The 13,689-nt window shown below is 42.1% G+C and overlaps 1 protein-coding gene across 4 annotated transcripts in view; it reads right to left on the minus strand.

Annotated features, from left to right (window-relative positions):
• LOC124158157 (GATA-binding factor C-like) overlaps positions 1-13,689 on the minus strand; it is a 226,693-nt gene that overhangs the window by 80,236 nt on the left and 132,768 nt on the right. For 3 of the 4 annotated variants that reach the window (XM_046533357.1, XM_046533351.1, XM_046533344.1), the window contains exon 4: positions 6,980-7,125. In XM_046533357.1, the coding sequence (XP_046389313.1) occupies positions 6,980-7,125 (146 nt within the window). Of the gene's footprint in view, positions 1-6,979; positions 7,126-13,689 lie in introns of those variants that run through there. The other variant, XM_046533364.1, reaches the window with a different exon arrangement.

Here is a 13,689-nt window from a genome sequence, read left to right on the forward strand (position 1 = left end):
CAGCATTGGGCAAATATTTCGTTAAGTCATCGCACGTTGAAATCTCCTTTTTAAGGTTAGTATACCATACACACAAACGAGATTGCCTATCTCAATAGAAATCATACCATCACCTCAACTTTTTGGGAACAAAAATATAATAGCAGTGATCACTGAAAGCATGAGGCATCTGAAATATCTGTAGTTACATATTACCCCGGTTGGACAACTTTTCTTCCTTCTGGTTATTGCTTTCTTCCCACATCTTGTAAGTGACTGTCTTATAATTTCTAATGGATTATTATATTGTGCTTGCTTTATATGCTTAGGAAGGAAAAAAATTTGTCATGATTAATGAAAGCATAAGACGTCAGATTTAGTGGTGTGTGCAAATTCCTTTTGTTGGAGAACTTTTCTTACTTCTATTTATCCTGAAGATGTTAATGTATGAACAAATCAGACAGTCATTCTAACTTTTCTCGTCCCAAAACAAAGCATTCATTGCTAACTCCGTATTTCGGCTTTTCCCCAGAATTTTCCCTACTCCACTTCCTCTCGGGACACTCCGGAGAGTCGGACAGCGTAGAGGACGACGGTGGTCATGCATAATTCGCTTCTTCCCACCCGCTCGCTTCTTTTTTTCGAGTCCGTGCGACCCCCCCCCCCCTACACAGAGTGGGAGGATTTTGGGTCGGGTGGGGGGTGCACTCGGCACCCAAGCCTCGAACCCCGTCACCTCCAGCCGCATCCCGCCTCTGACCCCGAACGGATTTCGAGTCTCACCGGAGAACACACAAATACATACGGACGCCCGCATTCTGCTCCCACCCCCAACCTCCGCCCCCAGCCACCCCCGCCGCCGCCGCCGCATACCCTTCGCTCCTTTTGGGTCCATTGACTTTCTAATGCCTTCCCCGGCCGCCTGCACACTCATTTCTATTCGTGCCTCTCCGACATCCTCCTTCGGGCCCACCGTCTGCACGCCCTCACTGCCTCTCCTCTCCTTCCTTCTTTTTTCCTCACTCCGAGTTTATCTCCCTCTCAAACAATATTGCGCCCATCGATTCGGATCCCGTCTTATCGCCAATGCTCGCAATTGCCCTCGCATCAATTCCGCGCTTATTCGCCCACCAGCATCCCTCCCAGATTCCTTGCCCTCTTCCCACTCTCCCATTCAGCCTCCTTCAGCCACGCATCTACTTAACCATGAGTGATAATCACCGCCTTCGTCTCCGCTCTCGTCTTGCATAACTTTCACCGACATCGAATTTAACATTTCTCAGCATCTACCGAATAACAAAACAAAATTTGAATGTTTTCAAAAAGGATTAGAATAAAGCTTCTATTTTATCTTTTTATGGGACAAAAAGAAGTCAAAAATGTTCCCGATGCAAAATAAATATGAACTTTATCACGGTTCAACTACGATGTAGTTTTTCAATCAGATCTAGCGTGTTAAAGATAAAACGCAGCTGTCAGGAGATATTTCCCATGGAGAATATTTTTTCTTTCGATCACGGATAAGTGTGATACAATTGTGACTGAAGTCAATAGTTATCGTTACAAATACGAATAAACTATCCCTTATGACGTATTCCATATCTCCAAGGAACGACATAATTTCATGAGAATTCAACATCTCTAAACGGTTCTCTCAACTCAGTTTCTGGACGGGGACAAGCCACCGTAAACTTGGGCATCTAATTCATAGTTTCAAGGCTAATGGATAGCTTTCACTGCTCCTTTATACTTTGGCCGCAATTAGAACAAAAAATCTCCTAAGGAGTGCTTCATACTACCTACACAAGCACTTTTATTTGCATTTGCATGGGATGCGTGCAAGATAAAGCCAATTGGATCGCATTATTAAAGTTAGGTAAACTGCCAGTTTTATCGGAATTATGAAAGCACAAATGAGCCGAGGTAGTGATCGTTGTTGTTTTCCCCTCATTACTGAACTTTCCTCCCTCCCGGCCAGCGCGAGCGGTCCCCCATCCCCCAACCCCTCTCCCCCACCCCTTATGCTCCTCCCCCACCTCCCTCCCTCTCGAATTCCGTCCCTTCCACACTCCATCACTCTCTTTCGCGCGATTGGCCGATGCTCATAATTCACACGGACCGCAGGGCCTTTTTCGGTGGCGCGGTTGCTAGGATACTAAATTCTTCTCTCCCTTACGGTGGCTGCGACGGCATTTAAATCGCATCACAGACAAGGCACACGGAGTGGCATCCACTTGGGAGGAACACGCCAGCCCCGTTTTCCATTTTCTTCGCTTCACCTTCCTTCTCCGCTTCACCTTACTTCTCCGCTCCACCCTCGACTCAAAGAGGCCTCGGAACAGTGGGTTATCAAGGGAAACAGGGGAAGAATAAAGGAGAAAGGGCGAAAAGAAGGAATCAAAGGAACGAGAGGAAGGCCATTAAAGAGGCGCCCAAACTTACAGAATGCTTTAACGAGCCCAGAAATGCGAGCATGGCCTCCGAGGGTTTACACCGACTGACCGACTTCTTACCGATACTGGGGGGATACTTGCAGGTAAAATCTGGCATCTACCTCGTGGACATGGAGCTATGAAATTTTCAATATCATCGCAATACAGAAATAAAATAACTTTTACTCTTGACACATTCACACATGCACTAGTCATTTAAAGAATTTCTTTCGTGCCCCAAGGAATATACTTCGACCTTACATTGTAGCGTTATAAATGCTGCCAGAGTTCTGCCTTTATTACGGGGATAAATGTACTGTAGAAAGGAATCTACAAGAATGCTGAGAAGAAGGGAATAAAATTGTACTTAATGCTGGAACGGTGTATTCTTGCGGAGTACTTTGCATACTTTGAGCGGGACAAAACAGCAAAAACTTGCACGAAACAAAGTGCCACATAGCTTCGCGCGAAGCGTCCACTTCCTTTTCCTCGTCCCACTTAACTCATTCCAACACTAATTCCATTTCTCAGTTACATGTCCGAGATCGCAAGACCGGAGGAGGTTATAAGATATAAGGGACAGAAGAGGGAGTTGAGGCCGAACACCCCACCCTACCAGACCGCCGGCCCACAATGGATGCTGTTGAGCTGTCTCCAGCGTTGAATGCTAATGCACCGCAAAAAGAACGCACTGCCTTAGCTGTGCAGCGCGACTAGTGCGTTGAAAAATTCTCTCCCGTTCCCTCCTATTCGGGATTATACCTCGCACCGTCCACTCCGGCTGCTTTACGACGTCGGCTTGATCCGCGCGACCCGTTAGTCAGCGATGTGCACTAGTAAATTTTCCGAAGTGATATTAGAAGGGAAAGGCTTTAGTAAATGCTTAGGAAAAATGGCAACGCGAGAGGAATAACAGCAGAGTTAATCGAAGGTCGAGAGACAATGCTATCCAAGCCAGAGTATTGTGTTGAAATCGCCCCTTCATTTTAAAAATCTGCGGAGGTAAGTCTTAATACAAACCACGATTGCTCGTTATTCAAAGCTATGCACGTGTATCTACGTGTCTTCATAGAGGTAACCAAAGGAAATAAAGAGCTGTATGCGCTCATTTTTTCTCCATGACGCACATGTCAATCTCAAAACGTGCTCTTGTATTCCGATTAGGGAGATTAATTTTTTTCTGAGGATTAGTCTCAAATTATTATTTATAAATCGGGATAAGGATACAAGCAATTCCCATAGCATCTCAAATCATGAATGCTATCAACAATTTTGAATTCCTCGCCTCAAGAAGATTTTGGATATATGAACAGTGTTCCGAAGAAAACTAAATCCCATTTTAGAAAATATTAGAAAAATATAACGCCAACGTAGAAAGCAAAAATATAATTGAAAATTATCTCTAATTATGGATTATAAAATAGGACATGTTAACGAGTCATGAGGTTTTAAATCTCATGCATACTCGCCTCTCAACAGCACCCAACGAAAACAATAGCGTTAACGGGATACCAACAGGTATACATGGATACGCTACCTAATAGGCATGAATAAAACATTTCAGAAATCATCAAGCGTAGATAACGAACACTTCATACGAACGAGCCAACGAAAATCATGCCTCCGGCGGCAAAAGTCCCTCTATTGATTTCCACTTTCATGTCCCGAGACACGAGGCGATTCCTCGCTCGGGCAATCGTGAACATTATGAAATGCCGTGCGAGATAGGGGGAGCTTTCCGGAACACGAAAAAGCACGGGGACAAACAGAGACAACGACCCACGCTCCCGAGACACGGCGAGGACACGGAGTAACTATGAAATAGAGCGCAGAAAGGAAATGGAAAAAACCTGGTTCGGTAGAAAAATTCTTCGTCACTTTGAGCGATGAAAGAGAAAACTACTATATCGATGTATTTCATTGAAGATTACATTTTTAAAAAATAATTTAAAAAGTTACGTTCGATTAATAATTCCATTGGATCGACGGAGTGAGTAATGAAGAAGCCCTTTGGAGAGTAGAAGGGAAGCCTCTGATAATCCTAAAATAAAGAGGGGACAACCTAATGAGGCAAATCATAGGTTATGACAGTCTTATGAAGATAATCTCGAAAGATAAGGTGGAATATAGGAATATATTCTTGCATGAAAAATTCTTTACATACGTAAATGAATGAAACTGCGTCAACAATTAAAGATGGAGTGAGAAGATAATTGTGTGATGTGCTGGGTCAAAACAAAACTTGGATTATTGACCAAAGATGGCGAAAAAAATTACATTCATTCGATAATCTAAATAAACCATCCAAAAACACCCAATCTGGGCAAGATTAAATTAGAAAAATTTTGGTCAATGCCCACATTTTAATTCAAGCCCGTGTGTGACGTGGTAATAAATTAGTTACCTTACCATTCTACCCCTTACAGGCATAGTGACTTCGTGTTTCCTTGCCTGAAAATATATATTTCGGACACCTTTGGAAAAGAGGCAAAAAATCTCTCTCCACCCACCCTCACTCAGTGGGTGGAAGAGGAGAGTTCTGCGGCGATTTTATTTCCACCTCCGCAGTCTAACCTGTCGCAGGTCCACTTGCCCCAATCTCTGTCCTCACCACTCAACGACGCCCGCAATTCAATGCACACACACACTTCCCGAAAGGCCACCCACTCACCCAAACACACTCTCGGTCTCTCTTTCTCGCACCCCCACCCCGCTCCCCATCGATCTCCAAGTCCCCCCCAACCCCTCCTCTCCCTCCACCTCCTCCTCCCTCCTCCTTTCACCGTCCCCTCCGAACGCTCGTAAGTCACAGTCCTTTAACAATGGCTAAAGACTCCCACCCCCACCTCGTTCCCCACACATCCAACTCACCCCACCCTCTCTCTCTCTCTATCGCACAACCATCCACGTATATATACTACTCTACTATAAGCGCAATCCTCTCTCGCGGAGAGCCGCATTGTTGCCCCGGCATTGTTGCCGTTGAGGGGCAACAAATGGTGATTGACGCGAGTGCCCCACCGAGAAGAAAAGGGAGTGCGCGGGGGAGGGGGGTGAAATGTTGTCTCCGCGTACACACACACACAACGAACATACACACGCCACACACCATTCTCCACCTTCTTCACTCCTCGCCAACTCCACTTATTTTCTCTCCAGATATGGGTTAAAGGTAACTGAGTTAACGGAAACGGTTACCCTCGGTTACGATTAAATATTCAACAGAGTTGGAACCACTGTGCATTTTGAGATTATTATGATATCTCCTAACCGTTTCCGAAAGTAATTATCTCATTCTAAATCGAATTAGAGCATAAATCCTATGTAAAAAATACTGACAGAATGCATTAAGGCCATCGAATGCAATTGCACTAATGATTCACCACGGAATATTCCAATGCATTCGTTAATTATATTATTTAGGATATATTTAAAATATGGAGCATAAAATTAACTCTAGATAAGTAAGTATTTTTATTGAAACCTCTTAGTACCTTTCGCTTCTGAAGAATAACCTTTCCTTCACTGGTGACTGTGATTAGTCTTATGTAAAAATTGTGCCTGGCTCTGAGCCGTTACAAATTTTAAATAGAGACTGCGTTTGGTTACCTTGTACTGCTGTTATTGCTACTAAACCCATCTCAGTAAAAACACATTCAGGCAACACACACCATTCTCCCTCCACACTCAACTCACCAACTCTTCAGTCATTCTTTCTTTCTTTCCTCTACCTCCTTCCCGCTCCCCCCCGCACCCCGACGTCTCTTTGAAGCAATGGAGTGTGTGAGAGAGAGAGAGAGAGAGAGAGGTGGTTTTAAAAAAGGCAAAGGGCCGCTTTTGGATTTCACTTGTGGCGAGACGCAAATAATGGACATCGAGTGTGCGTTGAGTTCGCGTGCGCTTGTGTTTGTCGAGGAGAGTGTTTCGAGAGCACGTGAATAAAAGTCAAAACGCTCGCTGCGCGGGGGAGAAAAAAAGGTGGAAATACAAATGGCAGGGAGAAATAGAGGCCGACGACGTGTCGGGAATGAATCGAGCAATAGGAAATTCCCACAGGCTTCCGCTACCACCCAAGACGTGAATGTCCGAATGGAAATAAATTAGATTCCCTTTGTCCGAGCGGTTAGGAGAGAGAAAAAAATTGTTGCTGCGACATTAGCTTTTACTCGCTTCCATATCAATATATAAGCGGGTAAAATTCCTTGATATTAATCTGTTTTTTATCCTCCGTTTATCTTGCCGCGTCTGAGATCACAATGGAGAAGAAATAGATGATTCTGGCTAGAATTCACCATCTAGCAAGAAGCAATGACTATCTTTCCAACATTTCCTTACACCAAACGAGTGAAATCAAAAAAAGGGGACGATATTTTATTTACAGCTCTAATAACCTCGATGCTATTGGTTGAGCAAAGAAAGGGTTGTATAATATAGTGGGTAAAGTAACCTTACCAGTTTCACATTTGACCATTATTTCACCGCTTTACCTCGAATACTGGAGGAGTAAAAAAAAAAAGACTCCAACGGAAAGCGAGTGTCAAAAGCGAAGAGCTGTGACAGGTACTCACCAGGCGTCGTTTGGGTTTAATGAGCGGCCTGTTCTGTCCATTCATCTTGTAATAGAGGCCGCAGGCGTTGCAGAGGTAGTGGCCCGTTCCGTCGCGGCGCCACAGAGGGGTTGACGTGGCGCCACAGTTGACGCACTCTCGACCCTCTGGTGGCCAACCATGGAAATAGGAGAAGAGTTGCGGGAACATTAGTCACTTGGTTTAATGGGTCAAAAAGATTTTTTTAGAATACTTATGATTTATTAAAGTACTACCAAAGTGTTTGAAATTCAATCTACAGATGGACTGGGATTGAATAGTAAGAATTGCAAAAGGAGAAAGACATCAATCTACACTTAAAATATATGTGGTGTATTTATTGCTTTGCAGCAGATTATCATTTCTAAAAGGACAACAGTTTGCAATCATACTGGTGTCAGTCAAATCAATGAAAATACTTTCGCTTGAGACTTGTAGTTGGAAAGCACATTACAATTCATCATTGAACGACAACAACTAGAAACAACAATATAACCGATTACTACTGGCGTTGCAGACTAAGTGGTAACTGAGCATGCTTGCGGGGTTCATTTACTACTTCCGAATTATGATCTTTTCATAAATGGCAAAAATTAAGAAATCACTGCGACGATTTATTTTTTTGCAGTTTAAACACTTTTCTATCTAGGTGTTTAATAAAAGCAAATTACTGTGAAAAATTGAGCATGATTGTGTATCTAAGGAGAAATATCCAAAACCGCGAACACAATTGATTACCTCGGTAATCAGTGGATTTCAGTGGCTTTGCAAAAACAAATAATTGGATATACCAAAAATGTAAAGAGGCTCTAGGTAAGTCATCAAATTAATTCCACGCGGTTACCAAGGAACCCCGGTACTACTTTTTAAATGTCTATTGCAGACTCAAAAATGAATCAACCTCTCGGCATCTATGGCATCATCATCTCAAATTTGACAATGAAATAGCAGCTACATGATCCCAAATAAAACGCTCAGCTACATTTAGGGGTGATATGGTTAATCTCTACACAAATTTAACACTTCATCTGGCATACATAATTTACTACACACAGCATACAAACATGCACATCAAGAATTTTAAAGAAAATGTAAGCACTCGTCGATTTAAAATACAAAATCGTAAACACACATTATTCATGAGTAGGTTTTAAAAATTAGAGGGCACTGAGAAACATGAAATTGAAAATCCCCGTATCCGCGAATTTTCAAGATCACCTTTTTGCATTTAGAGTAACAATAAATCATTTACTAGATATATCTATGAAGCAATAAATGTAATCGACGAGTGCTCTGATACCGCAGTCACATGAAGTCCTTATGGCGGAAGCAGGAAGGAGAGAATAGCAATCATTTAAGGATCAAGGAAAAGGCATTAAAATTAAAGGCAGGTAGGGGGGTTAGTGAAAGAGAAATTTGGTTGTAGATCAAGTTGTTTCAAGTGTTAGTATTTGTTATAGAGTAAGTGATGTACTGTGAAAAAGAAAAAGAAGAAAGACTGGGCAGAAAGAAACTGATTTGAAAACTAGACCTTCCTCTAGAACAAAATAAAACATTGGAATTTCCCAAAAGAATGGGTAAACAATGTTTATAGGAGATTTATAAAAAAACGAACGAAGTAAAAATTTAAACGAGGTGAGTGATGAATTGGTTCTTGCGTTAAAATAAGTAAATTAAAATATAAAATAACGAATAAATGCTACCATAAATTAAATCTCTACTAATGGAGTATACTTGAATGATGATGTGTGCTGAGGTTGCAATATTGAGTGTTCGGCACCCGGGTGGTGAGCGTTCTGGGTATTGAAGGACGGAATGAAAAACGATGCGGCTCTTCTTAGGCATTCGTCACGTTATCCACAGAAAGCAGAAACAGTCATCCACGCAAAGAACAAGACGGGCTTCCAACATAAAATACTTTGTTGCCAAAAATAATGATAGAAGTCGGAATAAAAGACATTTGCGGAACACATTATGAAGTAATTTCCCCAAAGAACGCGTTTCCTCGTGATCGACGAAAATGGTTCATTGTGCAAGAAAAGAAATAAGTATATTTTGCATTGGCAAACACGAATTTGGTGAATGAATGATTGCAGAGCAAAATGAAAAATATTAAAAGAAAAAGTTAATGACTGAAGAGAACTCGTGCGATAAAGGAAAAAAACTGATAACATTTATAAAAAAGAGATAAGATTTGAATTTATGGAGAGAATTTTTCCCTGAGACATCATGCAATGCATATCATCAGATTTTTTCACTATCTGCAATGGTTAGTTAAAACTCGAATATGAAGTGGACTTTTGGGACCATACATACTGACCAAGGGATTTCTCTAGTTATCCATCGCCTTAGACAAACGTAGAAATAAATCTGTAGAGTTTTTTTAGCAAAAAGCAATCTTTTCTACCGTTTCTTTTTAAACCTGCTTACATTCTTAGTTGTTTATTTCTCCAAATTTTCTGAAATAATGTTGAGTCCTTCCTTGCATAGGTAAACATCTTGGTAGATTGAAACTTGTAGCAATGGAGATATTTGCATAAAATTAGGATATATATCCGAATCCGAACGAGGTGCAAGTTTCACACGCGTAAATCTAACAATAAGTGGCGACAATATTTAAAGAGATAATTGATGCGCGTTAAATATTGCCATTGATACTGTGCTTTCCTAAGTAGGCGTCTAACTTGAAATACTCTACACCGTATTCCAGATTTTATCCCAGAGGGTTTTTCTCGAAGAATTGAATATTTCGAGGCCCCCTGGCGGTATTTTTCAAAATTATTTATTGCTGTCACATTCATGGGAAATAGAATTTAAGCCGATTTTACGCATCTTGTGGCCCCGGGTTATGCGAAGTAGTAAGGTAAGCAAAGCCGTGTAGGGAGGAAAAAATGTTCTGGGGACTGACGGATAATGCCAGATCACCTCTAAAACGTGGAGCCAGGAGGTGCGGAAAGGGGGTGATGAGAACGATTATTTCCCTGAAACGGCTCTTTTATGTGCTTAATGGGACTTTCCCAGGTTTGGGGAGGAATAGAATATATGCGAGGGGCTTGGAATGGTGGGGCTCGAGGGCATGCCATCCAATGCAATAGAATGAGAAAAAACGAGAAAGTTGGGCAGAGGATACTTTCGATGAAGTTAATCCGAGCCACTTGTGACATAAGATACCCGTTGGCTTACTTTGTAAGAGAGGAAAATTAAAAAAAAATGAAAATCATTTTCACCGCCTTAAAGGCTGGTGATAAGGCATGACATGTGTATAAAGTTCCAATTTAAGTTTTCTTTCAAAATAATATGTTCACAGACCCCCCCGCAAAATCCAATTTATGAAAAAGTAAATCTAGATTTAGTACAGAATCATGAATAAGAGGTAATGACCGTCAAGACGTGAGCTAACAATTCAATATTCCTATAACTTTAATGCTAGGAGCAGTATCTATTGATAAGTTTCCAGCGTATTCTTTAATGGCATGACTAATATAATGGTAAGACTTAGAAAGTACAGTGTATGTTTTCTTCAGGTGTGCCTCAGGAAAATCCAAACCTTGAAACGTCGAAGCAAGAGCATGGCATTAGCAACCCTTTCCTAACAAGCGCACTTTTCGGTTCAGTTAGTGGCCAACGATCTTGAAACTAAGAGCCAGTATACGAGTGCTCATGGCGTGGCGCACTGGAGCTATCCGAGCGAGGGAAATGTATGACGAGCGGATGCCAGACCAAGAGGGGAAGTTTGACGGAAAGCAGGAAGATGGTTGATGCCTTTGAAAAAGGTTGGAACTCAGCCGTCATGAAAATTACTACATATATTGGATTATAGTAAAACATTTGGTTCATATTCATTGCAAAGTAGTTCGAGATAAGGGACAAATAATATATTTATAGGGAACCCTGGACCCTTAAACCTAAAAAAATATCACCCTAATTATAACCTCAAATAAACCCGGATAAAACCTATTAATTCATCGATAAACTCGAGAATCACCCAAATCAGTAAGAATTTATTCTCTATAGAAATTATAAGAAAGCATCCCTGAAGGACTATAAACGTTAAAATAAATCTTTCATTGAATTTAACAATTATAATTGCCATTGAACGCTCTCAGCTTTTTATAAAGTGATCAGGATAAGGTGAAGCCTCAATCTTTGACCGATAGTCCTAATGAAAAAAGCTCTGACGTTAAAAATTAGAACACAAAGAAAAGCCAAAGGTGGCCCACGGAAAGGTAATGACCGCCTTCCCCATATTGCAAGAGGTTTACACATCCGTGGACATGTCTGGGGAGAGCTCTAACCACTTCTATTGGAAACAACGGAAATAACGCATCAACCTACGATTTGAACCACCGTGGGATTGATACGAAAAAAGTCGAATTAATTCCATTTCATCTGCTTAACAAGCTCAATAAAAATATACTTAAAAAAATGCATATTAGGCAATTAAACTGTCCCACAAAACCGCGTAATGGGTATGAATTGATTAGCCAATACAGTGGTGCAAGCTACAGTGGTGCAAGTTTAGGAGGATTTGATCGAAAAGAATAGATGAGAGTCGGTTGAGGGTAGAAGGGTAGGCCAAGGGGAATAGTGATACGGCCTGCTTCCGCGGAGCAGGAAACGGAAGAAGAAGATATGGCCTTCGGGGAGAATCGGGCGGCGATGGTTAATTAGGCCTCGTTAATTTCGCCCTTCACCTCTCTCGCAACTCCGCGAGCGGCCATGTAAATTGGCTGAAGACTGAAGAGGGCCGCCTCCCCCACACTTAGCCACTGCATAGCGCCGCTCCCGATTAACGGTCGTATCCAAACACGCTGCGAGCCATTCATTTCGCGAAAAAGCTAAAACACTGAGAGAGTTGGCGGGCGAAATATCCGACCTCGAAATAGATGCACATACTCAACACGAAAACCGGTTTGTATTTTTCCGCCAGGTCAAAGGAGATTTAGTTCAATTTTCCGAGTAGTTTTAAAACCTTGGTTCACAAAAACGCAAAGTTTCTAGCGATATACTTCACCATAAATTCAGCCAAATTTCTCTTGGCATCAATACCCGAAGTAAGGTTTTTAATTTTTTCGGATATAAACATTGCTCTTTTGTAAATAATTAATTTTAAAAAGGACGTGAAAAGAAAGATATACTCTATGAGATGTAGGGTTTATACCGCACTATCGGAAAGTTATGTTCTCACAATCAATATTTAACCAATTTTTATCATTTTCATGCTTGCTCAAACAAATTAGAATAAAAACCTTAAATTTGTATTCATATTGTTTTGGGTCCTGTTATTAGCCATCTATGCCCATTGGCAAATGGACCATCAATTATTCCCGACGGTCACTTAAATCAGCACATGGTCACAAACAACACGAAAAAATAACCACTTATTTTTCCAACGATCTATGCTAATCAAGAATTTGATACTCGGTTTCTCCTTTTTAAGATTCCGTTTCCCAGGGCCATTAGGTCCGCCTCGATATGCTAAATTGACTCCGAGCCTTTTGACATGCATCCTCCGCTTCGATTTCATTTAGTCATCATTTCGGCTATTTTCCCATTAAGTTGGCACCTCTCTGATGGGTTGGACGGGTCCCTCATACCCAACTCCTTCTTCCCTAAAGCGTTTTCCGGAAATCGATGAGGGCCCGTTGCGAGGGGACCACGGGTCGTGGGGAGGAAGGCACGAGGGTTAGGATGAGAGGGAGGGGGGGAAGGGTTTTCAGAACTCCCCCAGAGGGGGCGCACTACCTCAATCGAAAGGGTAACGATCGAATCGTAATAGCAGCGATTGGGTCTCTACCTCAGAGCGAAAACACTATGTAATGCTGGAATTATAATAGAAAGTATAGAAACACGCAAACGTAACTTTCCATTTTTGTTACATGCAGAGAAAAGGTGATCTTTAATATTCGGAGCATGAGTCAGTATTTTCCAAACTTTAGCCATACATTCAAAAATATTGTGATAGATACAGTAAAAGTATCAAATTGAGACTATATAAAATAATCCTTGTCAATCTATGCCTCAAAGAAAACATTTCCGGGGGAAAAATTTATACTTTTTAGGTAAAGGTAAAAATTAAAATGGGTGTACTCTCAATCCTACGAAAATTATTAGCTGATGGCGTAATTTTTGAGCAAGCAGTACGCCAGGATAAAATACAAAATACGATCGGTTGTATGAAGCACTGATGAGACCCTTTTTAGTCACGCAAAGTTTAGTGAAGTTGTAGCGAATGAGACTTTAAAAGTAACGTAAGGGAAGCAGAAGGGCACGTATATGCCTTGAGGGGTGGAAGGGGCGGAGGGGATAGTTTGGGCACTGGGTCGAAAGAGGGTTTGTGAGTGAGGAGGCGAGGCAATCCGATTGTCGGGGGAAAGCAGCGGAGGCTAGAATTTGATTATGGTGGGATTTGTGTATGCTTGCGCGCCAGGCCACCAGGGGGAGTGGAAAGAGAGTGGGTTATCGGGGGAGTGGGGGGTTGGGACACAGCGATGGGCCATAATTGAAGGGGCTTGCTGGGGGCAAGACAACACACATGAGTGGAGAGGAGAGTGGGTAGTGTGGGAGCAGAGAACGCAGTCACACGTGCGGTGGTGGCGAGGAGCGGCTCGTAATAAGCGCTGGCTGACGGCGGCGCGGCGGTTGGGAGGGGGCTGGTGTGTGGGGGCCGTTAAGTGCGCCGCAAGCTGGTA

This window comes from Ischnura elegans, chromosome 1, assembly GCF_921293095.1.
Source record: "Ischnura elegans chromosome 1, ioIscEleg1.1, whole genome shotgun sequence".
Taxonomy (NCBI): Eukaryota; Metazoa; Arthropoda; class Insecta; order Odonata; family Coenagrionidae; genus Ischnura; species Ischnura elegans.